Source organism: Cyphellophora europaea (assembly GCF_000365145.1).
Source record: "Cyphellophora europaea CBS 101466 unplaced genomic scaffold supercont1.4, whole genome shotgun sequence".
In the NCBI taxonomy this organism is placed as follows: Eukaryota; Fungi; Ascomycota; class Eurotiomycetes; order Chaetothyriales; family Cyphellophoraceae; genus Cyphellophora; species Cyphellophora europaea.
Window position 1 is genome coordinate 711,943 of NW_008481810.1, and position 27,942 is coordinate 739,884.

The 27,942-nt window shown below is 54.5% G+C and overlaps 10 protein-coding genes across 10 annotated transcripts; 7 read left to right on the plus strand and 3 right to left on the minus strand.

Moving 5' to 3' along the window:
- Nucleotides 1-104: 104 nt before the first annotated feature.
- Nucleotides 105-1,846, minus strand: HMPREF1541_04501 (uncharacterized protein; the record flags this gene model as incomplete). The annotated part of the gene is made up of 2 exons (XM_008718846.1): nt 105-389; nt 440-1,846. The coding sequence occupies 2 exons, from the start codon at nt 1,844-1,846 to the stop codon at nt 105-107; spliced, it is 1,692 nt and encodes a 563-aa protein (XP_008717068.1).
- Nucleotides 1,847-2,471: 625 nt separating this feature from the next.
- HMPREF1541_04502 (uncharacterized protein) lies at nt 2,472-3,860 on the minus strand (the record flags this gene model as incomplete). The annotated part of the gene is made up of 3 exons (XM_008718847.1): nt 2,472-2,875; nt 2,922-3,237; nt 3,282-3,860. 3 exons carry the CDS (start codon nt 3,858-3,860, stop codon nt 2,472-2,474), a joined length of 1,299 nt encoding a protein of 432 aa, XP_008717069.1.
- An 802-nt stretch (nt 3,861-4,662) lies between these two features.
- On the plus strand, nt 4,663-5,094 carry HMPREF1541_04503 (uncharacterized protein; the record flags this gene model as incomplete). Its single annotated transcript, XM_008718848.1, has 1 exon — nt 4,663-5,094. One exon carries the CDS (start codon nt 4,663-4,665, stop codon nt 5,092-5,094), a length of 432 nt encoding a protein of 143 aa, XP_008717070.1.
- A 798-nt stretch (nt 5,095-5,892) lies between these two features.
- Nucleotides 5,893-11,256, plus strand: HMPREF1541_04504 (uncharacterized protein; the record flags this gene model as incomplete). The annotated part of the gene is made up of 2 exons (XM_008718849.1): nt 5,893-10,164; nt 10,219-11,256. The coding sequence occupies 2 exons, from the start codon at nt 5,893-5,895 to the stop codon at nt 11,254-11,256; spliced, it is 5,310 nt and encodes a 1,769-aa protein (XP_008717071.1).
- A 976-nt stretch (nt 11,257-12,232) lies between these two features.
- Nucleotides 12,233-13,537, plus strand: HMPREF1541_04505 (uncharacterized protein; the record flags this gene model as incomplete). The annotated part of the gene is made up of 1 exon (XM_008718850.1): nt 12,233-13,537. One exon carries the CDS (start codon nt 12,233-12,235, stop codon nt 13,535-13,537), a length of 1,305 nt encoding a protein of 434 aa, XP_008717072.1.
- A 340-nt stretch (nt 13,538-13,877) lies between these two features.
- HMPREF1541_04506 (uncharacterized protein) lies at nt 13,878-15,468 on the plus strand (the record flags this gene model as incomplete). Its single annotated transcript, XM_008718851.1, has 4 exons — nt 13,878-14,114; nt 14,164-15,205; nt 15,254-15,378; nt 15,427-15,468. The coding sequence occupies 4 exons, from the start codon at nt 13,878-13,880 to the stop codon at nt 15,466-15,468; spliced, it is 1,446 nt and encodes a 481-aa protein (XP_008717073.1).
- A 745-nt stretch (nt 15,469-16,213) lies between these two features.
- Nucleotides 16,214-17,098, plus strand: HMPREF1541_04507 (uncharacterized protein; the record flags this gene model as incomplete). The annotated part of the gene is made up of 2 exons (XM_008718852.1): nt 16,214-16,289; nt 16,338-17,098. The coding sequence occupies 2 exons, from the start codon at nt 16,214-16,216 to the stop codon at nt 17,096-17,098; spliced, it is 837 nt and encodes a 278-aa protein (XP_008717074.1).
- A 590-nt stretch (nt 17,099-17,688) lies between these two features.
- HMPREF1541_04508 (uncharacterized protein) lies at nt 17,689-18,231 on the plus strand (the record flags this gene model as incomplete). Its single annotated transcript, XM_008718853.1, has 1 exon — nt 17,689-18,231. One exon carries the CDS (start codon nt 17,689-17,691, stop codon nt 18,229-18,231), a length of 543 nt encoding a protein of 180 aa, XP_008717075.1.
- A 287-nt stretch (nt 18,232-18,518) lies between these two features.
- Nucleotides 18,519-19,355, minus strand: HMPREF1541_04509 (uncharacterized protein; the record flags this gene model as incomplete). Its single annotated transcript, XM_008718854.1, has 1 exon — nt 18,519-19,355. One exon carries the CDS (start codon nt 19,353-19,355, stop codon nt 18,519-18,521), a length of 837 nt encoding a protein of 278 aa, XP_008717076.1.
- A 5,587-nt stretch (nt 19,356-24,942) lies between these two features.
- HMPREF1541_04510 (translation elongation factor G) lies at nt 24,943-27,771 on the plus strand (the record flags this gene model as incomplete). The annotated part of the gene is made up of 1 exon (XM_008718855.1): nt 24,943-27,771. The coding sequence occupies one exon, from the start codon at nt 24,943-24,945 to the stop codon at nt 27,769-27,771; it is 2,829 nt and encodes a 942-aa protein (XP_008717077.1).
- Nucleotides 27,772-27,942: the final 171 nt, after the last annotated feature.

The window sequence follows — 27,942 nt, forward strand, 5'->3', positions numbered from 1 at the left end:
GTATTAGTCCGTGCAACGCCGTCGCTGTGAGTCCGCCCGTCTAACGTATACGATTATCAAACACCCATTCCTCTCTACCAGTGTCTTCCAAAAGCCTAGCCACTCTATGTTTCTGCGTCATCATCCGAGGCGTCGCTATCTTCATGTTCCGAATTCCAGCCCTCAGCCTCCAGGTTGGGTGAACGTATGCCAAAACTGAGAAGGAAACCAATAAATGCTACAATACCGAAGACGCCGAAAGCCAAGGCTTCGCCCTTTGGTACCCTCAAGGTCAAAGTGAAGAGACCGCCGGAAAGGAATGGCCCTGCGGCTCTTCCTGCGGCCGACAATGACTGAGCGATACCGTTGAGGGTGCCCAGCACATTGTGGTTAGGGGCCGAATTGGTGATCTGGTCTTGTTAGTGACTGTTTATTCGACGGTGGATGAGGATGCACAAACCAAAAGAAGGGCACTAGTCAACCCGCCAACTGATGCAACAGTCTTGACGAGAAGCACCGCGCCAATCTCGATCCACAGCCATGCTGCTCCGATTGATCGTTTCTGGCCAGTATCCTCCTTGTATCCCACCCAAGGCATTAGGATGAAAGCCACCACAAAACCGAACAACCCAGTCCTGTATGCCCATCGATTGCCCATCTTGTCGCGCAACTTCCCGAAAACACCGACTTGGAAGATGATGGTAACAGCCCCTGCAAAAGCCAGCGACAGTCCGGTCTCGCTTGGCTTCAGATTTCGCCCGTGGGGCACATCTGCTTGAGCGAAGACCGGGTACAGCGAGTTGAACGAGATGTTGGATAGCTGGAAGACGAGATATGTCGCCAGCAGGAGGATAGTATCACGGTTCATGACGTCCCTTTTCTTCAGCTCTTCAGTAGAAATAACGGGCATTAGCTCTGGCATATCAGACTCAGCCTCGCTCTCGTCCTCAGACTCTTCGATCATACCCTCCCCTTGATGCTGACGGACCTTTCGGCGTTTGCCTCGCAGATAGGAAGGTCTAGTAGAACTGGTGAACTGCCACATCCAGGTGAAGAGACTCTTGACACGTTTTCCCAATGGCGGCAGATAATGCGCTTGCTCAAGGCTTTCTTCGAGGAAGATAGCTGTCAGAACCAGATCTACGATCAGTATGATGGCGGAGAGTAGGTTCGGCAACAGGTAAGGGTGGGCGGCCTCCTTGGTGTGGTCGAACAGACTATGGTTCATGACCAGGAGCCCACCAATAATGGGACCGGTAATTGCGCCTAGGCCGTAGATCACTGGAAGGTATGTAAAGGCCGCGGATTGGTTACTCCGATCTGTTATCTCGCCCAAGCATGTCGAAACAACTCCTTGGTTGCCGTTGCAGAGGCCCATCAATGCTTGTACTGCGATGGCCTGCGGCAGGGTCTTCACAAAGCCGAAAGCCACGAAACACCCAGCCGTAAGTGCGGTCCCGAGCAGTATCACAGGCTTCCGACCAATGTGGTCTGAAAGCCATCCCCAGAAAAAGTTGGTAGCCAATTGCGCAAGCGCAAAGGCTGAAGCGATCGTTCCAACATAGACTCCTACCTGGCTAGGGTCGACTTCTGGAAAACCTCTTGCCATGGTAGGAAGATATGGTGATATTGAGTTCAGTGCTGTCTGTTCTGAGAGAGCTATGATGGCCAAAATGGCCATCTGCTTCTTCGGGAGAGGGGAGCTGTGATGCTCATGGTCGTGGGGAAGGTCGCGACTACTGGAATTTGAGGAGTCGGAGAAGGGTCTCCCCTTGGAGGTAGGAGGACTAATGCCGCCGAAGGTCTGGTAGTGTGGTGTCGAAGACTTACGCCTCATCAGAGGGCTGCCAGAGTCTGAAGGCTTCATGATGCCTGTTCGGGGTCTATAGAGGCATGGGCCATAAGCGACCGTCGCGTGTCCAGGGTAGAATGTGCGGCTTTCGCGAGTATATCAGCAGCAAATTGTCAATCACGTACGACTCGAAATTATGTATGAAGTACGAGTGCTATCCGAGCAAGCGCGATAGATGGGATCTAAAAGGTTTGCAGAAGTTGGCGCAGATGTTCGATCGAAGAAGATTTGCCTGGCCCAATGACGTCCGCAGTCTGATCGCCACAGCTGCAGGCGATTTGCTATAAGCCCCGAGACTCGGAGTCACCCACCTGCAAGTCATCATGTCGCTCAATAGTCTCGGGCGAAGTGAACAGTGCCGAATCTTGCGTTCGAAAGTATTGTATGAGGCCAGAATCTATCGAGCCTATCTTTGCTCGCCGTGAACGCTCAATCAAAAGTGGTCGCAGGCAGCAATGATGTCGACACCAGTCGAACGCCACTATGCAGCGTAAACGCAGCAAATCACGTAGTCATTGTACCGCCAATCCAATGAGAGCAGGAGCGAGAAATCATTTGGGAGCCGACGGTGACGTTTAACAGCTTCTATAGAACCAAGTACAGTAAGTGGGTATCTTCAGCGCATAGCCGTATACTAGCCCTAGGCCCCCACCTGTTCGACTGTGCTCACGCTCACTGCTGCTGTTTTGGCAGCGCCGCTTTGAGGCTGATTTGACCTGTAGTGCTGCGTGAAGTCGTATTTCAGGCCGTTGGGTGATCTGAGAAGCTCTTGCTGAGCAGCCACATTGCCCTCGTTGGCCTTGAGCTGCCTGAGGAAGGCATCGTTCTCCAGCGCTTTGTCAGGGTCTTGGTCGAACAGACGTCGGATATTGTCCTGTGAAACGACATCCGTGATCGTCTTGTACTTCTCTCGCCGCACGTCTGAGTAAATGTCGAGGATCGAGGGATCGGCTTTGCCCTCATATATACCCACAAGGCAGTCATACAGGCCTCCGACGTCCACGATACCTCCAGTCAGTCCAAGGCCACCAAAAGGGTTGCACACTAGACAAGAGTCAGCAGGATCAGAAGGTCATGTCGTAAAACTTACAGTGAGCAGCGTCAGCAGCCAGACAAAAGCGGCCTATCCTCAATTTTTCGACAAGTCTCTGGTGGATTTTGTAGGGATTGATAGCAGCGAGCTCATATTCCCCGGGTTTGGGGTGGCCCGGAAGCATGGCCTCGTATTTCATCGGTTGTCGAGCAATCAGCTCTTCCCGCGTCAGACCATCAATCTCGCCATAACTGACTCTCCACCAGCCTGATCCATCTGCTTCTTTGGTCAGACGGGCCACCATGTGCCAATGGACCGGATCGATGATGAACTGGACATCTTCGTATCCGAGCTTTTCGAAAGGGTATTTGACCTGAAAGAGTAAGTAAGAGCAATTACCACCGAGGAAAAACTTACGTTTGTGGCCACAATCTGCTTGTCCCACGTCCAACCCGGAAAGTCGTTGCTACCAAACATCTGTTTGCGGACGGTACTGGAAGCGCCGTCACAGCCAATGACATACTGGCCCTCAAATCGCTTCTGTCCCTCAGGCGTCTCGGCGATCACCCATGCCTTATCCTCATCCTGGCCGATGCTCGTGACCTTGTGGTTGAAGAGGACTTTGACATTTGGCTGAGCAATCGCATGCTTGTACAGCAGCTTGTCAAGTGTCGCAAGAGGCATGCATGCCAGTCGATCAGGATCATCTTTGACCACTGAGCAATCCCACCCAGCGAGATACGTGCCGTCAAGTTTCCTCCAGCAGGTGATGATCGGATCGAACCCCTGAGCGCGAATTTCGTCTAGAACACCAGCCCTTCCTAGCTCGTACGCCGCGGGTGGGCCGTAATATGCTGCTCGTGGTGAATCATCTAGTACCGGCGAGCCTTCCAAAACCAGCACTGGAACATTGCGCTTGGCTAGCATCAGGGCAAGAAGCAGTCCAGACGGACCTGCTCCTGCAATGACTGCCCATGGCTTGTGCTCAGAGCCCATATTGACTGGCTCGATATCTGATACCAATGAGCCGAACGTCCCAAGGTTCTCGCAGTAAATAGGTGGTCGGTTATATGAGCCTGGACCAACAATTCGAATGGGACAGGAAAGGCTGGAGGGACAGAGGGGGGACGGAAGTGGAGGAAAGCGAACAGACTGGGTCCGCGCTATATACAGCGAAGTTCTCGAGGGGCTTGTCTTGACCCCAGATTCCAGACAGGTCTCAGACCACTCACACCTCGTGGAAGCCAATATCAAAGCCTCTGCCGTGTGCAGAACCAGGGCCTAGGCGAAGCGGAGGCATCGCAATATGCCCCACACGCGCGGAGAAAACCCTGCAAACCAAACCGCGTCCGGTGCATGTTGCCAGGCCTTGGAGCACCCGGACTCTGAAATCGTACATAGTATGACATTTTTGGCTCGAGTTCGGCATTGATGTCGACATCTATCCAAGCTGTTTTGGCTGCAGCTCAAGCGGACGATATGAACGTCTTGGTGCTTCTTCTGATGCATAGCCGAGAGGCGGGGTAGGCGCTGCAAAGACCAGATACCAACGAGCCCCGGAAGCCCCGCCGCCACCTCCTCCTCCTCCAAAAGCCCGAGGGTGCTTCTGCCTGCGATCTCGGGGTCGTGGGGCTTATCCTGAGTTCAACGGCGGCTTGCGGCTCTGGACTGTATTAAGTCGGCTATTTGCCCCACCAAACGTGGCTCAACATCGACCTCAGGCTTCTGGACTTTGCAAAATCGTAAGCCACCACCTTATCGGAAGGAAACCACGTGGAGGAATCGACAGTGCCGCACCATGGCCGATGCCAAGAAGCTCGAGGAAGCCCACGCGACGCTGTGGGAGAATGGCATTCAGGTGCGCCGGGAAGTGGCAGGCAACGAATATGTCGACCGCTCACTCGCCAAGGGAGCTTCAGACTTTGGCAAACCTATGCAAGAACTTGTGACTGAAGTGGGCTGGGGCATGGTCTGGTCTCGCTCGGGTTTGGAGCGGAAGACAAGGAGCTTGCTGAACATCGCCATGCTCTGCGCCCTGAACCGCCCAACAGAGTTGGCAGTGCACGTTCGGGGTGCTGTCAACAATGGTGCGACCGAGGTCGAGATCAGAGAGACTATTCTCCAAGCCTCGATCTACGCAGGCTTCCCGGCTGGTCTGGAGGGAACGCGGGTTGCCGAAGGCGTGTTGAAGTCCATCAAGGAGGCAGAGGGCAGCCAGCACCAGGAGTAGGTATAAGTGTAAATGAACCCTCTTGTGGCGAGGCTGACACGAGCATCGGTGGAACATGAGCTACTTGGACTTGGACTTTGGCCGAAATACATGAACGATACGTGCCAGCGAATGAGATCACCTCTGTACTGACCGCCGTTGCACATCCCTACTCCATGTCTTCAGCGACCTTTTTATAACCGGCGGGAAGACGGCCCCGTAGATCCACGGGCAGCCCTAAAAGCAGCCCAGAACGGTTGCCGAAGGAAGGCGCCAGGCGAACTGCTAACGCCCAGAAGAAGCGCCTTTCGGCAAACCTTCCCTGGACGGAGGCCCAATGCCAAAGCGCAAAGCCGCCCCGTCGCCCGCGCCGTCAGAGTGAGCGCCTTAAGCCTAGCTGATCACCGTCTACGTCCTTCAACTGCTAGCTGTTGACAGCGCATCTGATCCAGTGCTGGAAATCCTGTCGCCCGACGACGCCTCGACAATTTGGCGAACAGTGAAGCCTCGACGTTGCATTCCCTCCATACCGCCGTCATCGTCATCAGAGCCTCTTTTGTTCGCCTTACGTGCGCCGGCCTTGGACAGGGTGGTTATTAGGCCTTGTCGCCCGCACCGCCTGGTGAATAATGCAACTATTCGATCTTGCCAGATGACGCTTGAGAGCTCCCTCACGGCACTTGTCGACGACTAGACCCGGCGACGCCATCTTCAACCAAGCCTGCGCGGTCGAACATGCGAGTGACGGGCCTGTCCTCGCACTTCCTCCTACACGACCGGTTGTGGTAGACTAGCACCTGGTGCGCTGTCAACACCAAAATGGCCAATTACCAGAACGGCCAACAGTACTATCCATCGCATAGCCACCCCTCCCAAGGCCATGAGACATATCAAGATCCCTATCACACCCAGCCCTCCTATACCGATGGATCCTTCCCCTCCTCAGGCAACTATGGTTCTGGAGACGACCAATATGGCTCTCAAAATGCGTCGAGCAATTATGTCCCATACAGCGGGGCCGGGTCTTCGCCCAACTACAACAGGGCACAGCCCGCAAGCATAAATACTTCGTTACCGTATCGACAGAACACCCAAAGTGCGGCGCTGTCCGGCTACCAGCATCACTACCAGCCAGCGTCTTCGGGCCAACCGTATAACTCCTACAACCCCGCACAATATCAATATCAGCAGCAGCAGCAACATCAGGCGCCGCAACAACAGCCGCAGCAGCCGCAGTACAATCCGCAGTCGTACACCTCCCCACCCTCAGCGACTCAGTCTGGTGGGTACCAGCCTTACGTGCCCGCTGCATATTCGGATTCCAGTGTGCATCGCAACCCTTCTGTGTATAACAACAATGCATATTCGGCCTATAACCAGACTCCTCAGACGGCGTTTCCCTCCTCTCAGCCGCTACCACCTCCTCCCCCGCAGCATTCCTCGAGCTACAATACATATCAACCTGAGTCGCAATACCCCTCACATTACACGATGTCCTCCTCTCTACCTACGCGGCAGTCCACCTACCAGCCTTTGCAGTCCCCACCAGCTCCAGCCCCTCCACCACATGAGACTCCCCCGCCTTCCCGCCCCTACTCGCACTCGTCTGCCGGTCATCAGGATAGGTCGTCTTATAGCAACATTAGCCCCCGCCCGCCATCCGAGATTGATCGTACCTCGTCCTACGCCAGCCGCATGAGTGCGCAGTCAAGCGCTTTCTCTGCGTCGCCACAGCCCTCCATTCCAACGCCGCCGACTCGCCACACATCCAACAGGTCACCCCAGCGGACTAACACTTTGGATCGACACCCTCAAGGTCGAACATTGCCTGGAGTACCCTCCGAATCCGAATCAGACAATGACTACTTTGTACCTCGGCCCCCTGCTCACAGCTCTGGTGGCGTTGACGACATTATGCACCAGCTCGACAATGAGATCCAGGCTTCTTCGACGCGCGAGCGAGCACATTCGGGGGGCTCTCCTCAGCCGCTGTTCTCCCCCGACGAGGCTCCGACCCATTTGAATGGCAACATCGCGTCAACGGGAGAGGCGTACGTCAATTATGGCGCCTTCAGCGACGACAGCGATGCGGAGGCGGCGGCTGGCCTGGCAGCGATGCAGGCTCTTGACGAACAGGAAAGACAAGAGGATGCTCGCCGAAGAAGTGGTTCGGCGACTTTGTTTCCTACCTCTATGCCGCAGCATGACGTCTCAGCCCATAATCATCACCAAGACATTAGCAGCGACAGTGACTATGCCGGCTATGATCTCAGTGCCGCGGGTGGTGGATATGCACCAGGCTTAACTTACGGCGAGGACGTTTCGAGTTACGCAGCCGCAGCAGCGCTTCCCCGCGATGACTACTACCAGCGACAAGGGGTGGACCCTACTCGACTGAATTCAGTCCGTAGCAGCGGAGTGTCTAGTGAGGGGAGAGCTTCAGATGCCAGCGGCCTAGACATGCCCGCCCTAGATTCTGCACATCACCTCCCACCAATACGCGATATAGCACGAGTTGATACTGGCGGTACTGGGGGCCTCACTGAGCCAAGTCCGCACCCTCGACGTCTCAGTTACGAAGATGGCGACGAAGCTGGCCATTTCGATTGGGAAGAGGGCAGGACACTAGAAGGAAGCTCGAGTCCATCCAAGGAATCTCTCCCAGACTTGTTCTTTCATCCTGGAATGAGTACTCAGAGGCCACTGCCACCCGCTCCATCAGGCCTGGATGCAAATCGGATACCTAACTTGGTTCCTGCGGGGACGTATACTAACAGTCAACGATTCTCTCAGTACACAGACAACAGGTCTAGCTACTACCCGAGTACGCCGGACAATTACGCTGCCAATCTACTCAGCCCGACAGCTGTCCCAAGGTCAACGTCACTCATCAGCAATCGCAATAGTACCCCAGTCAATCAACCGGCCCGGTCGAAAACTGATGCTGATCGAGCGAAAGCACTACGACAGCAACAATTGTCCAGTCGGCCAATGTCCGAGATATACGATCCCTCCCAAGATGATAGCAGTATGGCTTTGGACCTCCCCGCACTTCCACGCAAGAAATTCAACCCTGCAAAAATTACCCCGGAGCAGTTCAAGAGGTGCTCGGAGCCATGGGCGCTTAGTGGAGTCTTAGCATGGATCAGGGACCTGGCGGACGAGGAGACCGACCTCCGAGAACAGACCATTGTTGATGGGATAATAGCCCTCTTCACCAACAAAGTGCCGACAATGAACACCACTGAGGCTGAGGTCTTGGGCGAGCGTGTTGTCAAAGAAATGATTGCTGAGCATGCGCTTGTCCGTGAGGAAGAATGGGTCAAGTTTGGTCCAGGAAACGTCTCTGGCGTCATATTTCAGCTGAGTGGAGCTGGTTGTTATTCATCTAAGCTTCACGTGTATGAGACGAAAGGCAGGTGCTACTCCCGGCACTGCATGAGGACACTCAAGGTCGTGGACACCAGCGATCTGGGTGCTACTGGTCCAGAGAAGGACTGGGCAACGTTCTACAAGTTGACAAAAGAGAGCATTGAAGGCAAAGACAGACACGAGGTTGAGCTTCAGAATGTCTTGCATGAAGTCGTGACGTCCGAGGAAGACTACATCGTGGACTTTGACGTACTTCGGCTCCTATATCGAGATCCGCTGCAAAATTCAAATCCTCCCATTATTGCACCGAAGAAGCTCAAGGACTTCGTCAAGGATGTTTTCGGGCTGGTCGACAAAGTCAAGAAGGTCAATCAAGACTACCTACTTGGAAGACTTAAGTATCGTCAGAACGAACAGGGACCTTGGATTACCGGCTTCAGCGATATCTTCAGAGAATGGATTCGGAAAGCCAGAGCAATCTACGTCGAGTACGCCACAAACTACCCTCGTGCCGATTTCTTAGTCCGCAGAGAGCTGGACCGGAATGTTGCGTTCAGAAATTTGCTGGACCACGCAAGAGAGGATCGTCGTTCACGGAGACTTGGCTGGGACAACTTCCTGAAGAGCCCGATCACCAGAATGCAAAGATACGGTCTATTATTAAGTACGGTCGAAAAGCGCATGTCCAAAGAGATGTCCGACGAAAAAACCAATCTACTATTTGCGATTGACGAAATCAGAGCCGCCACTCACGAATGCGACAACAAGTTTGCGGAAATGGAAAGGAAGATGAAGATGCACGAGTACTCTGTGAAGTTGAAGCTCCGTCCAGGCATGGATAGGGAGGTCGAATTGAACCTCGACCATCTTGGCCGTGAGATCCTGATTCAGGGCGACCTTCTGCGCGCTGGTGGCAAGGGATTCAACTGGGTTGATACTCATGCTGTTCTATTCGATCACTACCTTGTCCTTGCGAAGCTTGTTCGCGGCGTAGGACGAGCAGACTATTACGACGTCTCGAAATTACCAATACCCATGGATCTTCTCGTGTTGGAAAGTAATCATGATCCGGCGGTCATGAAGTCGTCAATGAAAGGCATAGCAGCTGTCTCAACAGCTAACATTCCTCGCACCCAGACGACTGACTCGCGCTTGGCCCGGACAACCTCCACGAACAGTGGTGGCTCGGGCTCATTACAGCACACCAATACTTCCACCTCGATGGGTTCTGCAGCTACGGGGCCATCGATGGTTTCGGTGACCGCCCTTGGCGACAGTGGCAAAGAGGATAAGATCATGTATCCCTTCCGCATCAAGCATCTGGGAAAGCAAGAAGTATACACGCTGTATGCACCCAACGCCCAGGTCAGAGTTGACTGGTGCGAAGCCATCATGACCGCCAAAGAACGACACGCCGAGCAACTTCACGCTCAGCGTTCCGAACCCTTCAAGCTTCGGGTCCTAGCCGATACCGCTTTTGGATTCGACGGCTACGGCGCCACACAAAAGCGTCTCTATTTGCGGAATACTCCCCTATATCGCGCCGTGGAAGAATCCAACAACAAATATGCTGGCCAAGGGCGGCCTGCGCCAGTCTGCAGAGCCCAGGTGAATTGCGCTACCGTTTTCAATCAACCATATGGCCGTCTCATGTGCGCCATTGGTACCGACTACGGCGTCTATATCTCGGAATATGGCAATGCCCGAGGTTGGATGAGAGTAAGTCTTTGTATTTCCCGCCTCACCGTGATGTTCCACTAATCCGTTGTGCAGGCGATTCAACAGCAACGCGTCACTCAGGTCGCCGTGCTTGAGGAGTTCAACTTGTTCATTCTCATCGCCGACAAAGTTCTCGTCGCGTACCATCTGGATAAAGTATGTCCTCCTACGGGAGGGCCTTCGGTCGCGAGCTCGGCACGCGAGGAAAACGCACGCAACGCGCCGCAGAAATTGTCGGGCAGCAAAGACGTAGGGTTTTTCGTCGTCGGCCGCATGAAGGACCGTGCGCTTGTGTTCTACAAGAAAAAGGATACGACCAGCAGTCACTTCAAAGTCTTGGAACCCGTGCTACAGAAGAGCACGACCAGCCGATCGAGGTTCCTGCCGAGCAGCAGCCGACGGGGACAAACCGAGTTCTTCCGCGAATTCGACGAGTTCTACATCCCCACGGAGTGCTTTGGGCTGAATCTGTTCTCGAGCTCGCTGGCGGTCAGTACGGCGCGCGGGGTGGAGGTGCTCAACCTGGACAAGAAGCAGACGTGGACGGTGCCGAACCTGCGGAGCGAGCAGCCGGACACGCAGGCGCACTTGAGCAGCATTGCGTCGCGCATCAAGGACCTGAAGCCGCTCGGCATGTTCCGGCTCGGAGAGGCTGAGTTCCTGGTCGTGTTTGAGGAGTGTGCGGTCTACGTCAACAAGCATGGCGATGTCAGCCGGGGCGTGGTCATGGAGTTTGTCGGCAAGGCCAGTGCCGCGACGCTGTATCAGCAGCAGTACCTGATACTCATCGACGAGGATTTCGTGGAGATCAGGGATGCGCAGAGCGGGAGGCTCAAGCAGATCGTGAGTGGGCGGGGAGTGCGGCTCCTGGATGATGGCGGAGCAGGGTTGAGTGGTGGCGCTGGGGCTGCTGCGGGCGGAAACGGCAACGCAGGCCATCAGGCGCAGCTTGGAGGCGGCGCGAACGGACTGGGAGTGCTGGGCTGGGGCGCCGCGCCCCGGACGGTCAAAGTGGCGATGCAGCATCCAGAGGAGTCGAGGACGCAGGTCGTGGTTGAGTTGGTGTTGTGGGAAGCGGAGGAGGGGTCTTGATCTGCCACCGAGCGTTGACTACAATCTGGTCCCGTCTAGCTTGAGAAAGGAGGATTGAATATGAAAGAGATGCCATCAAGGGATCCGGGGAAAAGCGTGCGCTTCAAAGTGTACCGAATCAGCAAGACTCTTACGACTTGCACTGCCTGACTGTCAGGCACGCGGCTGAGCTGCGAACATGAGAGGCACGCACGAAATGAAGGATTAGGCGATTAGCTGCAGCGGGTAAGAGATGCCCAAACCGACTGCATGAACCAACATGGGCATGGTGCCGGGGTTCCTGAGACGGCGTTTCTCGGTGTCAGGTGTCAGGCGTGCTAAAGCTGAGGAAAGGGGCACCAAAGAGTAGGGCGCGCAAATGGGTCCACGGGCTATATGAATGGATGGGCGAAAGCGGCCACGGCAAATCTTCTTGTCTACTAGTAATGAATTGAAATGAGACGAAATCTTTGTCGACGAACTTGACAACTGTGTATGTATAGCCGTGTTTACTTACCTCGCCCAATGATGCTTTGTAGAGAGGGAAGGACGGTGTAGGCGCGTCGGGCTGTCGCTGCGTGTTGCTCTCCCTCCTCCCCATCGCCTCTGGCCTCGTTGACCCATAGACATCTACCACCGAGGTGGACATGAATCGCTTTGTGTGCACGTGCTTGCGGACTATATATACATACTTGCAGTGCAGCGCCGTGCTGTGGGTACAGAAGGTTCCGTCTTGAGGCCTGCAGCCAATGACAGCATGGGGTGGGGCTCGTTTGTCATCTCAAGGGCGTCGGAACCTTGAAGCACGACAGACTGGGGACGGCGACGCCGACCAGACGGGGACTGGGTGGTCAAGGCGGGTTGTTACGAGTACGCGTGGCGGGGGACTGAGCTGCAGGTGGCTTTGTCTTTCTCACATATATATATACATATATATATGCACGAGGGGCCGCGAGTGCCATCCTTCTCACCACCACATCCATCTGCACTGTAGAAAATGGCCGCCGCTCTCCCGCATCTCCTCGACCTGCAAGCCTACAACGTCGATTCCACGACCGGCTTCATCCCCTCAACCCCACCGCTACGTGCCCTGCCCGCCTACTTCGCCGCGTGGGATGAGCTGGCCGCCCAGCTGCCGCAGCTGATCAATACGGGCGCCCTGCGCGCAAAAGTCGCTGGTCTCGAACTGCTCGACGCATCGCGGCTGCACGGCACGGAAGAGCTGCGGCGTGGATTTGTCGTGTTGGGGTTTTTGGTGCATGGCTATGTCTGGTGTGGTGATGTTGATGATGGTGGCGGGCGGCAGGGCACTGCTGGCAAAGAGGGGGTGACGGTGCCGGCGCAGCTGGCGGAGCCGTATCTGCTGGTCTGTAAGAGGTTGGGGCTGGAGGGGAGGGAGACCTTGAGTTATGCGGGGTTGTGTATGTGGAATTGGGGGTTTAGGGCTGGGGAGACGGGGGAGAGGGAGGGGGTGCCGGAGTTGGAGGAGATGGTGAGTTTGGTTACGTTTACGGGGACGCGGGACGAGGAGGTGTTTTATCTGGTGCCAGTGTTGGTGGAGATGGAGGGTGGGAAGTTGCCACGGAGGTTGGTGGAGGGGATCGCCGCTGCGGTTGAGGGGGACTGGGGCTTGTTGTGTGAGGTGTTGGCGGAGGCGAGGGTGGCGTTGGAACGGATGCAAGGGCACATGAAGAAGCTGCATGAGCAGTGTGATCCCATTTTGTTCTATGGGCGGGTGAGGCCGTTCCTGGCAGGGGGTAAGGAGAGCGTAGGTGGGGGGTGGACGTTTGAGATGGCCGACGGAAGCAGGGAATGGAGGAGTTGCATTGGAGGGAGTGCGGCACAATGCAGCACTTTTCCTGCGATTGATCGCTTGTTGGGGGTCAAGCATGAGTCGCGAGGGGAGGGGTTGTCGGTGTTTGATGAGATGAGGGAGTATATGTGTGGGTGCTACAGGGACTTCCTGAGTGCGCTAGATGGGTTGCCGAGCGTGGGAGATCTGGTGGAGAGCAGCGGAGATGGAGAGCTCCTTGAGAGTTATAATGCTGTGCTCGAGGAGTTGGCCAGATGGCGATCGAAGCACATCGGCGTGGTCACAACACATATCGTCAGTCAGGCGAGGAAGAACATGAAGGATACGGTACCGGCCGAGGAGGTTACGGAAGGGCTAAGCGTCAAGGATGAAACCGAGCTTCAAGGAACCGGCGGTACTGCGTTGATTCCATTTCTGAAGGGATCCAGGAAAGATACGGAGGCAGCCAGAAAGGAACATACCGAGGTGTCGGCGTCGGCACATTTGTAGAGAACAATCCAACGCCATCTTGTCCGACTCTCGATGTCTGGTGTCTGACGGTTGACGCATGCCAAGCAATTGACGCCGGCAGCCGGAGGATCGGCGCTAATGACTGGCGTTACAGGCGCTAGATCGGCGCAGAAAAAGAAAGCCTCAGCAGAAAGTTCCACAGCCTGGCCGATAGAGCGCGATCCAGGCACGAGAGCATCCTGCAGTCCACACCTTTGCTGCAAACCAAGCCACTGGATCATGATACCACGATAGCAGCATCCTTCACCACCCTTCTCGCTTCCAAGATCCCACGATCCCACGATCCGGTCGCTGATCTCGTGCTGTCCTCGTACACGTCATGGCCACCGCCGAGGACCGCGCCGCCGCCACAGCGCTGAAGGATAAGGGCAACGCAGCATTCAAAGAACATGACTGGCCTACGGCCATCGACTTCTACACTCAAGCTATAGAACGATATGATCAAGACGGGACTTTCTACTCCAACCGTGCTGCGGCTCACATCAAGCTCGAGGCTTTTGGGTATGCGATCGCCGACGCATCCAAAGCGATTGAGCTAGATGCCAACTTTGTCAAGGTATGCCCGCGCAGGGACCGTTGAAGAACCCGGACGCTGACATGTATAGGCGTACTGGAGACGGGCGACAGCCTACACTGCCATTCTCAACTACCAAGATGCACTACGAGACTTCCGGCTGGTCGTCAAGAAAAATCCTGGCAACAAGGAGGCCCGGCTAAAGCTGGCCGAATGCGAGAAGCTCGTCAAGAGAATCCAGTTCGAGAAAGCCATTGAAGTCAGCGATCCTCCGTCTGCGTTCGAGGACCTCAATATCGAGTCCATGAAAGTCGATGACAACTATGATGGCGTGCGGTTAGGCGATGAGATGACCCAGGAGTTTATCGACGACATGATCGAGCGCTTCAAAAACGGCAAGAAAATCCACCGAAAGTACGTCTTCCAGATCGTCAAGGCGGTCAAGGAGCTCGTCTACGATGAGGCAACCATGGTCGAGATGGAAGTGGAGCCCGACACCAAGCTCACCGTGTGCGGCGATACTCACGGCCAGTACTTTGATCTCCTGGAGATCTTCCGCTTGAACGGCTATCCCACCGACAAGCATGCTTACCTCTTCAACGGCGATTTTGTTGATCGAGGCTCTTGGTCGACTGAGATCGCTCTGCTGCTGTACGCCTACAAGTGGCTTCGACCTCACAAGTTCTTCCTCAACCGTGGCAACCACGAGACGGACGACATGAACCGTGTCTATGGGTTCGAGGGCGAGTGCAAAGCCAAGTACAACGAAAAGACCTTCAAGCTGTTCTCAGAATCATTCTCGGCATTACCCCTGGCGACTCTGATCGGCAAGAAGTACCTGACTCTTCATGGCGGTCTGTTTTCTGATGACAAGGTCACTTTGGACGATATTCGCAAGCTTGATAGGCACAAGCAACGCCAGCCCGGTCAGGCTGGTCTGATGATGGAAATGCTATGGACAGATCCTCAGCCACAGCCTGGTAGAGGGCCTAGTAAGCGTGGCGTTGGTCTGCAGTTCGGTCCGGATGTCACCAAGAGATTCTGCGAGAACAATGGTCTGGAAGCAGTCATTCGAAGCCACGAGGTGAGGATGGAAGGTTACGAGGAAGAGCACAACGGCAAGTGTATCACAGGTACGATGCTTCAATCCCTTTTTAGCGCGAAATCTAATCATGCTGCAGTCTTCTCGGCACCCAAATACTGCGACACGACTGAGAACAAGGGCGCGTTCATCAACATCGGCCCGGAGCTGAAGCTAGAATTCACCAAGTTTGATGCCGTACCGCATCCTGATATCAAGCCCATGGTTTGTTCCTGTACCCATCCGTTGTTTCAAGCCGCTAATTCGTCCCAGGCCTATGCGCAGAACTCGTTGCTTCAGCAGATGGTGCAGTGATTTGCTGGAAGCTCAACAATCGGATAGGATCAGATTTGCATTGGATGCATTAGCGGAGCGTTGGCACTGGCTGGGCATCTTGCATTGTAGAACTACGAAGACGACATGTCGAGATACCAATGATACAGCCGTTCTACGACCTACACAACTACTGGTGCACAGACAGATTGAGATGGACAAAGATCATGGGCTGAATGGCTGGATCAAGGTGACCACGTGGCCAAAACACAAAAGTGTGGTGCTGGGATCAGTGAAGGCCTGCGCGATCAGTCACTTCTGATCCCAAAGCCTCACCTCTGGTTGATCCTTCCACAACTCCTGGGTCACGTGAGAGCATTCCTTGGCAGCTAAAAGGCAGCCACAAGGCGCCTTCCTCTTCTTCCTTCTGTTTACCAACTCCTCCGCTTTCTTGCAGTTGGCAACCCACTCCTCCTTGCAGCTTACCACTTACCAGTACCACTCCATTGATCAGTCACCACAGTTGTTAACTGACAACATCCTTCTGCACATCATCCATCACAATGATTGTCTTTCTCACCCTCCTCGCCTTCTGGTGTGCCGTTGGCGCCGCCTTCGAGATTCCCGGTTGCGCTGTAAGTAGGCGCAGCGTTACAGACCCAGCATCAGCTAACATGTCTCTAGAGACACTGCATCGCCCAGTCGTACACAGGCACCAATTGCCAAGCCATGTTGGTCTTCTGGGATCAACCCGGTGTTCGCTGACAAGAATAGGAATTGGAACTGTATGTGCTTCGCTGAGATCTACATGAATCAATTCTCCGGCTGTGTCGACGAGAGCTGTGATGCTAAAGAACGTACCCGTAAGTCCCAAAGTCTCCTACCTCATCACATATTGATCACTTCCATAGAGGCTTACGGCTGGTTCGTCGATGCTTGTCGCCCCTACGAAGCTCCCATGACCGGACCGTACGCCTCTGCTACCTCTGTCCTAGCCACTGCCACTGTTGAGAGTACCAGTGCAGTCAACGACACCACTCTGCCTGAGCATACCGAGACCACCGTCACCGAGGTTGCTTCTGTCATGACCACTGAGACTGTCGGCGGCTCTAGCACGACCTCTCCGACCGATGCAACCTCTAGCACATTCGCTGTCTCCCAGACTACCCCACCCGCCAACACTAGTGCTGTTGATCCATCCTCCATGTCTGCCAACGTTAGTGTTGTGGCCCCCTCGTCTATGTCTGCCAACATCAGCATCGACTTGAGTGTCACTTCTATGCTGTCGATCAGCATTCCGACTACTCCACATATTGTGTCGAACAACTCTCTCATGTCTCCGATCACGAGTGTCCCTGCCAACGTCACTGCGAGTCCTGCCGGTTATTACATCACCGGTATCAACGCTACCCATACTCACACTCATGGCTCGGAGAGCATCAGCAGCACAGCTCCAACTCTATCGGATCCTTCTCACGAGAGCACTTCCCATCTCACTTCCTCGGCTTCCACCGCAACTCCCACGGCGAGTGCTGTGCCTGAGAATCCCAACAATAGTGCTCCAGCTGCGGCTGCTACCACCACCGCCAGCAGTGCCGAGGATGTCAAGACTCAATCCAAGCTTGCTCTTGCAGCTTTGGTCTTTGTTGGCTGTGTCATGTCTGGCTTGTGAGACAATGCCACGATAAGATTGGAAGGATGATGATAACGACTGCTTTGGGGAGTGAGGTGCAGGGTGCCCTCTCTCGTTGTAAACAGGCAACTGATTCGAGTTATTGAGAAACTCAGTGATACCCCCTGGAATAGCATCTTGAATGATAAGTTCTTTTGAACGACGTAATCTTCTCGGTCATGCTATGCGTGCTGGTGTTTGTTGTTGACCAGTCGTGTTTTGTTCTGTTCACCTGTGTAAGTATTGACCGTGAAGCCCTGAGTGCGGTGTCGGATGCCACATGTGCTCTAAATCAAATTCGCTGAACATATTCGTCCATCTACTTCGACTTGTGGCCCAAGCGGAAGTCTTCAAAAAAGGGATCCAGCCTTACCCCACGCCAAGAACGGACCGACTTTTTGCCTGCTTCAGGCAGCTCTTGGGATTCTACTCCGTGTACCACAATCCGCAACTTGATCCTCAAGTCCTTGCCTCTGATCCCAGACGTACCACCCGCATCTGACGTCTGTCCTGGGAAGACTTTCAGTCGCAGCGCGGGCGCACGGGATCATCCCTGCGTCCATCGCCCCTCACTATTGGAAGGGGGCGAGATGGCCAAGGCGACTACTATGCCTTCTCTAGCCACACCCACTACCAACACCACCAACATCGGCGCGACGACAACGACAACGACAACAACAACAACAAAAACCCTCCGCCACCCCCCCTACACATACCTGCACCTCCGCCTCACGACCCTACCTTCACTCAGTAACAACACTTCCAACTCCGGCCACGCACCAACAACAACAACAACACCAGCCCAGCAGCCACTCGACGAAATCACAGCCCGCCAATACCTGCACGCCGCGCTCTCGACGGCTTTGGGATTGCATGGCGCCGCTATCGGCGTTGACGTGCTGAAAGTCGGAGTCGGAGTCGGAGCAGCGGGAACGGCGGGTCAGCAGCAGCAGCACGATGAAGAAGGTTCGAGCAACAATTGTTGGATTCGTGTGCCAAGTGAAGATGCGGATGCTGTGCTGGCGGCGCTGGTGCAGTGGAGTGGTAGAGGGGGGGTGTCGTGGCGGATTGTGGGGAGGGGGGCGTGGTTGGGCGGGTTGACCGGGAGGAGAGGGAGACGAGAAGTGTTTTGAGTGATTGCGGTGCGGCGTCAATTCGTGCTGATACTTACCGCGAGAGCCACGAGTCAAGCAAGGGATTTTGGGGGCCGTTTTTGTTTGGCGTTTGCAGAGAGTGGCTTTAGTTGTCGATCAGACTTTTTAAGTTTTTCACTCTAGCCATTTATTCCTGATATGCTATGCGCTGTCGTGCCGGTCAAGTCGCTTGGAGCTTTGTCCGCCTCAAGGTCAAGGGCTTTCGGAAGCATCTCATCTCATCAGCCGTCGGCTGCGCCATTACATTCGCCCTCTCGAGGGCATGTTTATTTCCCTAACGCCGGTGCTTCCTGGTCCTGGTCCTGGTCCTGCGCCTGCGCCTGTGCCCCCACAGCCCGCCAGACGCGGAATCCCTCCAGCACCGCCCTCCTTTGATCCCTTGTCGTGAACGGAATTTCCATCTTACCCCCTGCAACAACACCGCCCTCCACCTCCGCCTCGGTCGCCCACACAAACGCGCTATGCTCCTCCGGATCACACCTCACGCCACTCATGTCCACCTCCCGCACCCCAACCAAGAAATGCCACTTCCCGACCAGATTCCCACTGCGCGTGAGGAAGACTTGGGCCGGCGCTCCCTCGTCGCTGCAAGCTGGATCTCGAGATGCGGTGCCGCCAACGATGGGCCCCACGTGTGCCGCGGTAAGGCCGCTCTCCTCGAAGAGCTCGCGCGCGACGGCGTGCAGGATGGTGGGGTCGGTGGGGTCGACGGCGCCGCCGGGGACTTCCCAGAGGTTGGGCATGCTGTCTGTTGGGGCGCGGCGGAGGAGGAGGACTTTGGGTGTGGGTTCAAGTGGTGGTGAAGATGAGGTTGAGGTTGAGCTGGGCGGTGGTTGAAGGGTTGGGGCTGGGAATGTGGTTGTGGTTGCCGGTGGGGTGATTACTATGGCGCCGACGGCGAGGTGGCGGATGGGGAAGGCTTGGTTGTTGTAGGTTATGGTGGGGTGGGCGGCTAGGTAGCCAGAAGAGGGGATCTGGTAGGGTGTGAGGGCTGGGTGAGTGGTGAAGGTGGAGGGGGATGCTGGGGATTTGGACTGTGGAGTGTTGGGGACAAGGTAATTGGCAGCGGTATCCGTTGTTGTGGGGAGCGTGTGCTGAGACATGATGTGGTCGTTGAGTGTATATTAGAGTGTGTTGACGACGTAGTTGAAGAGTGAAGGAGGTGGGTTATCATTGAAGAGCAGAAGTCTTTAAGAAGGGGTCACAGCCTGGTGAGCTGCCGCTAGGCTGGATTGGGAATAGAGGCACTTTGGTCGGTCATGAGGGTTGCCTGTTGAGTTGAGCTTCTAGGTAGCAGTGTTCCACGGCAGATGGTATGCATGTTGGCATCTGCCTGCTTCGGTAGTGAGTCGCCAGCGAGTGCTGCTGCGCTTTCAATGCGTTATAATGGAGCACGAAAAGGCCGCAGCAATGCTTTAATTGGCTCAGTCTGGCCGGACTCGAGAGGCACGTCTGGCTAGGGACTACAATGTGGCTACGCTTCGACATCGGTTAGATGATTATTGAGACAACATATGACTTAGGCAGTGGTCGTGGTAGCCTCCGACGGTTACTGGATTGATCCTTCTCTCAATCGGTCGAGTTCTCAGCCACAAGCGATACCACTAACACAATCATCAAAAGACACGGTCGTTGTAGTCGCCAAGTAGTATGAGAATAAACCGTGTGTGATCTGGATGACGCTCTGTGATAAGTCTCCCATTGGCTAAGGTGATAGTACTGGTGCTGATGTCTTGACAGACTTTCGGGAAAAGGCGTCCATCGTGGCTAGGAATGTCTCGGAAAGTATAATATCACTTACCGTAGCAGACAGGGCACGACTGATATCAGTTCATGCCAAGGTGAGAGACTAGACGACATCGGTCTGCGAGTAATGGTATGATGCCAGTGGCCGGCTGAGCTCCATACAAGTCGTGGTTGCAAAGAGTGGACTTTAGAGCTCTGGGGTAGGGCAGAACAACGAGTCCGACGAAGACTCGAGACACTGATCGAGGCTGGTGCCTATAGATACTCGTAGGACGTAATGGTGGGGTGTCCCGGTAGCACGAACCGTGCTCCCTCATGCGAAAATGTTCGCTTCCTCTTCTGCCACCAGATAATGTTTATGATGGAAACGTCACGGGAGCCCATGGACTTTTCCTTCGAAAGGCTGTTACAACCGCTCAGTATTCTGAGAGTAGTCATTGTGCTCTAATACCACATGTGTCGACAGCGGCATGAAGTCTTGGGTAGCGCTGTTGAATCCACCCTTGCCAGGCGCACAAGGTCGATCGTAGGCGCATGGAGGCTCAGCAAGGGGCGTTTACCTCGGGTTTCATCGTTGACACTTTGCAATGGGAAGCCACAAACAGCGGCTATTGGCAGGACAACAATCCACCACCTCCGTCAGAGTCAAGTGCAGTGGCGAGAGTCGAACAACCGCAGGTGATGGATACTTCTCAGAGCTTCAATCAAACAAGGGCAACGAGATGCAGATGAAGACAGAAGTTAACTCTGACTTTGACAGCACGGAAGCGGTAATTGAGGTGGCACAGCATTGTCGGTGACATACGAGCTGAACCTTAGGAATTGCGGCTGAGCCGCTCTGGGTGATATGTACGTACACGAGCGGCCCAATGTACTCCGACTCGGAATTGTACGTCGGAATTGGAGAGATTGTGATAGACGAGCATAGTGCTAGTAGCTGCTGAATGGACTAGACGATGACTCTGAAGTAGAGGAACGGGCACCGGCTGTTCATAGGCAAAGAGGGGGGATTCAGGGCCCCCAGGGTAGTATTTGTAGTGAGTGGTCTTCAGTGAGCCATGGTACGGAGGAACGTGTCCGACTGGTGTGGGCCTCGCTGGAGTCTCGCTGATCCGTTCCCGAGACTTCCGACACAGGTGTTTGTGTCATCCGGGACGACGTAGCCGCTACATGCCATGGAGGCACTAGTCGGTACCGAACCCTCGATTTGGAGAATGGGGCAATTTTATTTGGGGAACCGGCAGCCGGAAGTGACCGGAATGGTGCCCCACGATTGGCTCAAACGAGACCCTGAACGGGGAAGCTTCTTATATAAGTGATCAGCCTTGCGGCAAGATTGGGTGGGGTTTTCCCCTTGGGCCCTTCGCATCACTTGACCGCGCAAAGCTGCAAACAGATCCTGCTGGTAGAAAAAAACTTGAGTGCGATTCCCTGTCGCTGGTGAAAATCAGTACATCTCTGTGGTCTGTGGCAAGTGCGCGCCATCGGGACCGATCTAGAATTTCACACAGTCCCAAGTCCTTTGATATCCGGGCCGATTCATGATACCCTGTCCACTGAAGTGACCTAGATCCTGAATCTCCGTGTGCGTAGCGACGGTGTCGGCTCCGCACTGGCCAATGACTTACTGCATCGACATCAAGTAACTCCCCTCTCGTGCAGGATGCCGCTCTCCGATCCATTGAACGATTGATTTTGCACTTTGTCCAAGCATGTCTCGTCCAACAGCCGTTGCGCCATACGCACAACAAGAAGCGGCTTTCCACCAGGAATGAGCCAAGCGAAAAGCTGCCCGCGATCGTCTGCGGAGCGGCCGGTCTGGCCACGATGGCTACTCGGCTATTGCTGCATTGCATACCACTGCTCGAATGCTGTTGCTCGAATCGTCGAACCACGCCTCAATCGCACCCCATTTGTGATCGTCCAGCCGATCGGACACGACAACTGGCATAGTGAGCGCATATCTCTCGCTTCTGGTGCCCCGCGTCGTCGCAAAACCTTGGCTTAGCGCAGCTTGCTTCCGGGTGCGACCTTCCCATCGAGAACATCCAAATCCAGACGTGGGTATGAAATGGCGAAACCAACCCAACGAACCCGGAATGCGTGGCCAATTTGAGAGTGAGAGCCGAAATTGTGCTTGGCTTTCGTTTACGCGTGTCTTATGTTCCCTGGAACAAGACCAACTCGTCCTTTGTGACGGAAGCGATTCCGGCGCCGGCGCCGCCGTCTCATGCCAATAGTTGCCCCAAGCTTGTATCAGGACTGTAGGTACCTCCGCCGTGCGAGCGGGCGGCGTTGGACCTGCGGACAAGTCCCATCCTCCCACCCTCAAAGCTTATGACACGCCCGGGGTAGGCTTGGGATTCGATGGTTTGGGTTGCGGCTGGGGCTTGGGCCCGTAATCTTGCCCGTGGTCTAAGGCAACCCTCTGTCAGCACTTTGCGACAGGGCCTGGCGACATGTCGCCGACCTTTTCCTTGTCGAGGAAGCGAGCACGTACCTTGTCTATCTGTGGAAACGGACATCGTTGTCATTCAGTCAGGAGTTTCGCCCGCGTGGCTTACTGTGTGCCCGAAGGCGTCTCTGTCTTGTCGTGACAACCGTGTCGGTTTTGCAAGAGTGCTCAAGAAAAGTACTTCCATCTTGCAATGGAAATGGTTTGTAGCACCTAATGTAACAGCCGCTATGCGTGGCTAGCTCCTTTCCACGGTGGGGAACCAGCTCAAAGATCTGCTTGTTGCGTGGGATAGTCTGATACGGTAGGATACCACCCTCCGCCCAAGCACTCGTGCCTAGCCGATTACTCGATGCGATCATGCATCTGCAACTGTTCTGCAACTGTTCTGCACCTGCTCTACCCAATGGAGCCACAACACATGATCGTGCCCTCGGACCCGCAGTCATAGACTCTTTCGTTTTGACAACTCTTCTCTTCCACGTGTTTTCGGGTACTCGGGCTGGTCAAGGTCAATATCCGATCAATAATACCCGATAGTTGCATGGGAGAGTTCGTCCTTGCTCTAGCGATGGGAGTTGATTCGTCTTCCGACTCCATGGCGCAGGCTGTCAATCTGCAAGGTGTCGTCTTGTAATTGGACCTACGGTTCCCCTTGAGACAGCTTTTCTCTCACCTTCCAGTCGATGCTGATTGCCAACACGCAGATTTGTTGTTACGCTTGCTGCCGCACTGCAGTTCCTTCATTCTGCGAAACTGCTTTCACATCGCGCGAGGCCGACCGACTCGTCAATCCTCGTGCGCGCCAACACATATCGAAAAAAACTGCTCTCACTACAGGAGATGAGTGTTTTCGATGCAGATTGATTTCAATGATAGCCATTGCGACTGAGTCAACTCGCTGCGCACAAGAAAAGCTTCACTCTGTCAATGCCGCGCCGGTGCCTTCCGGATGCAGGTACTCTCGAACCTCGACCACAAATGCCACTCGTGGTTCAGGCAACGAGTTTGTTACGGTAAGGCCTGGATTCTTATGTTGGTCGCATGGTTCATTGTCTGTGCCTCACCTTTGCAGACCCGCGAGGATCTTCCTTACTACGCTGCTGAATTAAGTCGAAAACGAAAGTCGCGCGAGAATGGGCTTAGCAGAAGGCACAAAACAAGATAGAAGAAGTCGAGAATGGACCAATGTAACGAACTTCGCTCCCAAAGGGATGCCAATGACAAACAAGTCGTCAGTTACATGCCAGAAGTCGGGACTTACAGTGGCCACATTCTTCCTTAGGTCAAATTCGATCGTGTCCATGACATCCTTTCTTCGCCGCATCTTTCAGCGTCATAATGTCATCAAAGGATAAACTACCGAAAGAGTCAACTCTGCAACACGCACAGGTGGCGACTTTACCGACAACCTTTAACTACGCACTTCTGAAGTCCGAGATGTATCGTTGATCCACAGGTCAGACCTGGTTTGCATAGAGCAGGAACCGCAAAATATGGACTCTGGCCTCAACCAGTGACCATTGGCAATATCGAGGTCCAAAATGGGTGCATCCGTGGTCGAGACCGAGGGGGGTGCCTGTTGCAGCCAATTTGATGCGCTCTATTAGGATCACGGCGGTATGGGATCGAATGCCATCTTCTGTCACCATTCTTATGGCCATGCTGTCCTGGAAGACTCGGAAGTCATCCAAACAAGGCTCCTTCTGCACAAGGGTTGAGACTTATGACGATTTCTATCCTGCGCGATCTTTGATATCTCTATGCTAACACTGTCAACTGAGACTGGCCGACGGTCGTTGTGCCGCCATCCACATCTAAGGCGTGTATCGTTAGTTCCAACAGACGACGTTCACGGGTCCCAGACGATGCTGCTTGAAGGCACCCTGGTTCATGTCGTCTCGTGAGACTTTTGCATTCATTGGTCAGTCAATCAAAGCCAATGACCCCTGGACGAAGGCCGGAACCCAAACCCCGTCGGACTTTTATTCTGGAACACTGTTGCACGTGCTTGCTGGAGATTTGGTGATCTGGACAGCCCAAGCCAAGTCTTGAGCGCTTGTGCGTAGTCTTCTTGCTTTACCACCGAAAGGTCTAAGGAGGGGCTCGTCAAGTTCAATCAACGATCGAATCCCAATCAGATTATTTCCGCAACCAAGTGCACTTACTGTGCAGCGCACAACTGGATGTCAGGCTGTACGGAATCTACGGACCGTCTACTAGTAGTATCTTTTCTAAGCTGTGATGCCCAAAGGCCTTTCGAGCGAGCGGTCGAGGGACGCGAGGGACCATCGCCTCCTTCACAGCTCCCCATGTCAGTGGTTGACAGCCGTCGAAGTGACGCGAAGACTTATACTAACCATTCAATTTTACGTGCCACTGATATATCAATAATGACTTCTTGCACGGCTCGTGGTTCCGGGTCGACAAAAGTACCATCATCCGCACCAATAGTGGCTCGCCAAAGACGATCGCGAGACGATGTCCAGATGCGGTCTAGCGTGTGCTACGGTGAGGCATGGAGACACACCCTGCCAGATTATGCAGATCCAGATTCTTTCCGCAAGATTATCTCTGAAGCTCCATACTTCCATCGCTGGTCTTTTGCCATCTATTTTCCATCTCACTTGAGTCCGGCGCAGGAAGAAGGTAGCTTCGGGGGAATGATCACAAGATGTGGTGTGCAATATCTGCTACACCGCATCGGTGACCTACCAGTCTGGCAGAAGGCCAAATATCCGAGCTTGTCCCCATCTCTTTTGAGCAAGCGTTGTAGTTTCAGCACCTTTGGCGCACGTCATAATGTTGGCTCGCGAATACGCAATATCGGTATCATTGCTCACATCGATGCCGGCAAGACGACCACCACTGAGCGAATGCTCTTCTACAGTGGTCACACACGCAGAATCGGCGATGTGGACGAAGGCTCGACGGTGACCGATTTTCTTCCGGCCGAGAGAGCCAGGGGTATCACGATCCAGTCAGCTGCCATCACCTTCGACTGGCCACCTCCGCAAGACCTGGCCAGTGGACATCCCTTGGACAGTAGCAGACCGGTCCACCACATCAACTTGATTGATACGCCAGGGCATGCCGACTTCACCTTTGAGGTACGCCGATCGATTCGTGTGCTTGATGGCGCAGTTTGCATCTTAGACGGCGTTGCTGGAGTCGAGGCTCAAACCGAACAAGTGTGGAACCAGGCTGGCGAGTGGAAGATTCCACGCATCATCTACGTCAACAAGCTAGACCGAGATGGCGCGGCCTTTGGGAGAGCTGTACATGAGATAGGCTCCCGGTTGGCAGTGTGGCCTGCGGTCTGCCAGATCCCCTGGTTTGAGGGTGGAAGAGGCAGCTTTGTTGGCATTGCCGACGTCTTGAAACTGCAGGCCATGAAGTACGATTTGGGCTCGGACGGGAAGCACTTCAAGAGGCTTTCGCTAAGGGATCTTGACGCAGAGGAGCCGCATTTGGCAAAAGAGCTCCGTCGTGCTCGCGCAGCCCTCGTTGAGCTCCTCAGTGAGCACGACGATGCGCTGGTGGAGGCATTCTTCGATGCGAACGAGGACCACCTCGCCGTCTCATCAGAAGATATTCTGCGCAGTCTACGCAGATGCTTGCTGCGAGAAAATTCGCCCGTTGCTCCAGTCTTTGCTGGAGCCAGTTTTCGAAATATTGGTGTGCAGCCACTGCTCGATGCAGTGTATGACCTGCTTCCAGCGCCCGAGGAACGACCCGATCCAGATATCAGCGTCGGGAGTACCTCAGGCAGTCTCTCGCAGCTCCTGACAGGAAGTCTTTCCACCTCCGTGATTGGTCAATCTGCAACGAAAGGCAAGAAGAACGCAGTTCTAGGACCCGCCGTTGGTAAACAACTTCAGGGTTGCGCTTTGGCCTTCAAAGTCGTCAACGATCCGCGCAGAGGTGTCTTGGTCTACATTCGCGTTTATTCTGGATCTATCAAGCGCAACGACCTCTTGTATAATACTAACCTTCAGGTTGCCGAGCGGGCAACAAGCCTGCTCCGGATGTACGCCAACGATGCTCAGCTGGTCGAGTCCATCGAAGCTGGCCAGATTGGCGTAATTGCTGGCTCGAAGACCGCGCGCACAGGAGATACTCTGATCTCATATCAAGGCAACAAACAGGCGCCGCCTGAGCCTCTGAACCAGCTGCAACTGCGTCCCATCCATGTACCCCCACCGGTCTTTTTTGCTGCAATCGAGCCGAACAGCCTACGAGAGGAAAAAGATATGCACGACAAGCTACAGCTACTACTGCGCGAGGATCCGAGCTTATCTGTACATCAGGATCAGGACACCGGTCAGACGTTGTTGAGTGGAATGGGGGAGCTCCATCTCGAGATTGCCCGCGATCGGTTAGTCGGTGACCTCAAGGCCAACGCTCGCATGGGCCCCATAACGATCGGGTACAGGGAGACAGTCAATAACGCATCCAGCGCCGTGCAGAAAATCTTCGACAACGAGCGAGCCGGTACCAAAGGTAAAGCTGGCTGCACGGCAATGGTGTTACCTCTTGATGAGGTCGATCAATGGAGTGATCGCCCCAGCAACGTGGTGGAGCATGAGCAAGATGGCAATGTGATCGCGGTTGATACGCCATCACTCGACAAACGGGGCCGCCCACTCAGTTCGGACACTGTGTCGCTCCCAGGGCACCTGACACTGAGAGAGGTGCAAACGGCGTACATCAACGGTGCACTGGCTGCGCTCTGTCGTGGCCCAGCATACTCGTATCCCATGCGCAATGTCCAGGTCATACTCACCCTCGACCCGTCGAATCATATTTTCGGTACCGAGACCACCACAGCTGCACTGTCGGCGGCGGCTCGCATTGCCACCATTGCTGCGTTCAGAGACTCGGTCGGCAAGTCCAAATCAAGCCTGCTAGAGCCAGTCATGAACGTCGATATCAGCGTGGATGATGCATCACTAGGCAAGGTCGTGCAGGATATTTCCTCGAGTCGTGGAGGTCACATCGTATCCTTGGGCGACGATGAGGCTGAGAAGGGCGACCACGACGATGATAAGGTCAGCGCAATTGATGTGAAGAGGATATATGCTCCGAAGGACCCATTCGAGACTCAAACATCTGGTGCCGCGAATGATCTGCAGACTGTCAACATTCAGCGGACTGTTATAGCCAAAGTTCCGCTGAAAGAGATGGTCGGATACTTGAAGCACCTGCGCAGCATGACGGGCGGCAGAGGTACCTTTGTCATGAGTGTGGACCGCTTTGAGAAAGTGACGGGCGTCAGGGAGAAGATGTTGCTGCAGGAATTAAGAGGAGAGTCCTGACGCGGGTTAGCTTCCAGCGCGAACGGCAATGTAGAATTTCTATAGATGTAACAACACCTCTCCTGGATTGATAACCTACTTGCGCATTGCTTCGGCAGCCGTGAAGCTAGGCAGCAGCATCCACAGCATGCCATCTGGCCTTTAAGTGGAAAACACAATAGTGAGGAAGAG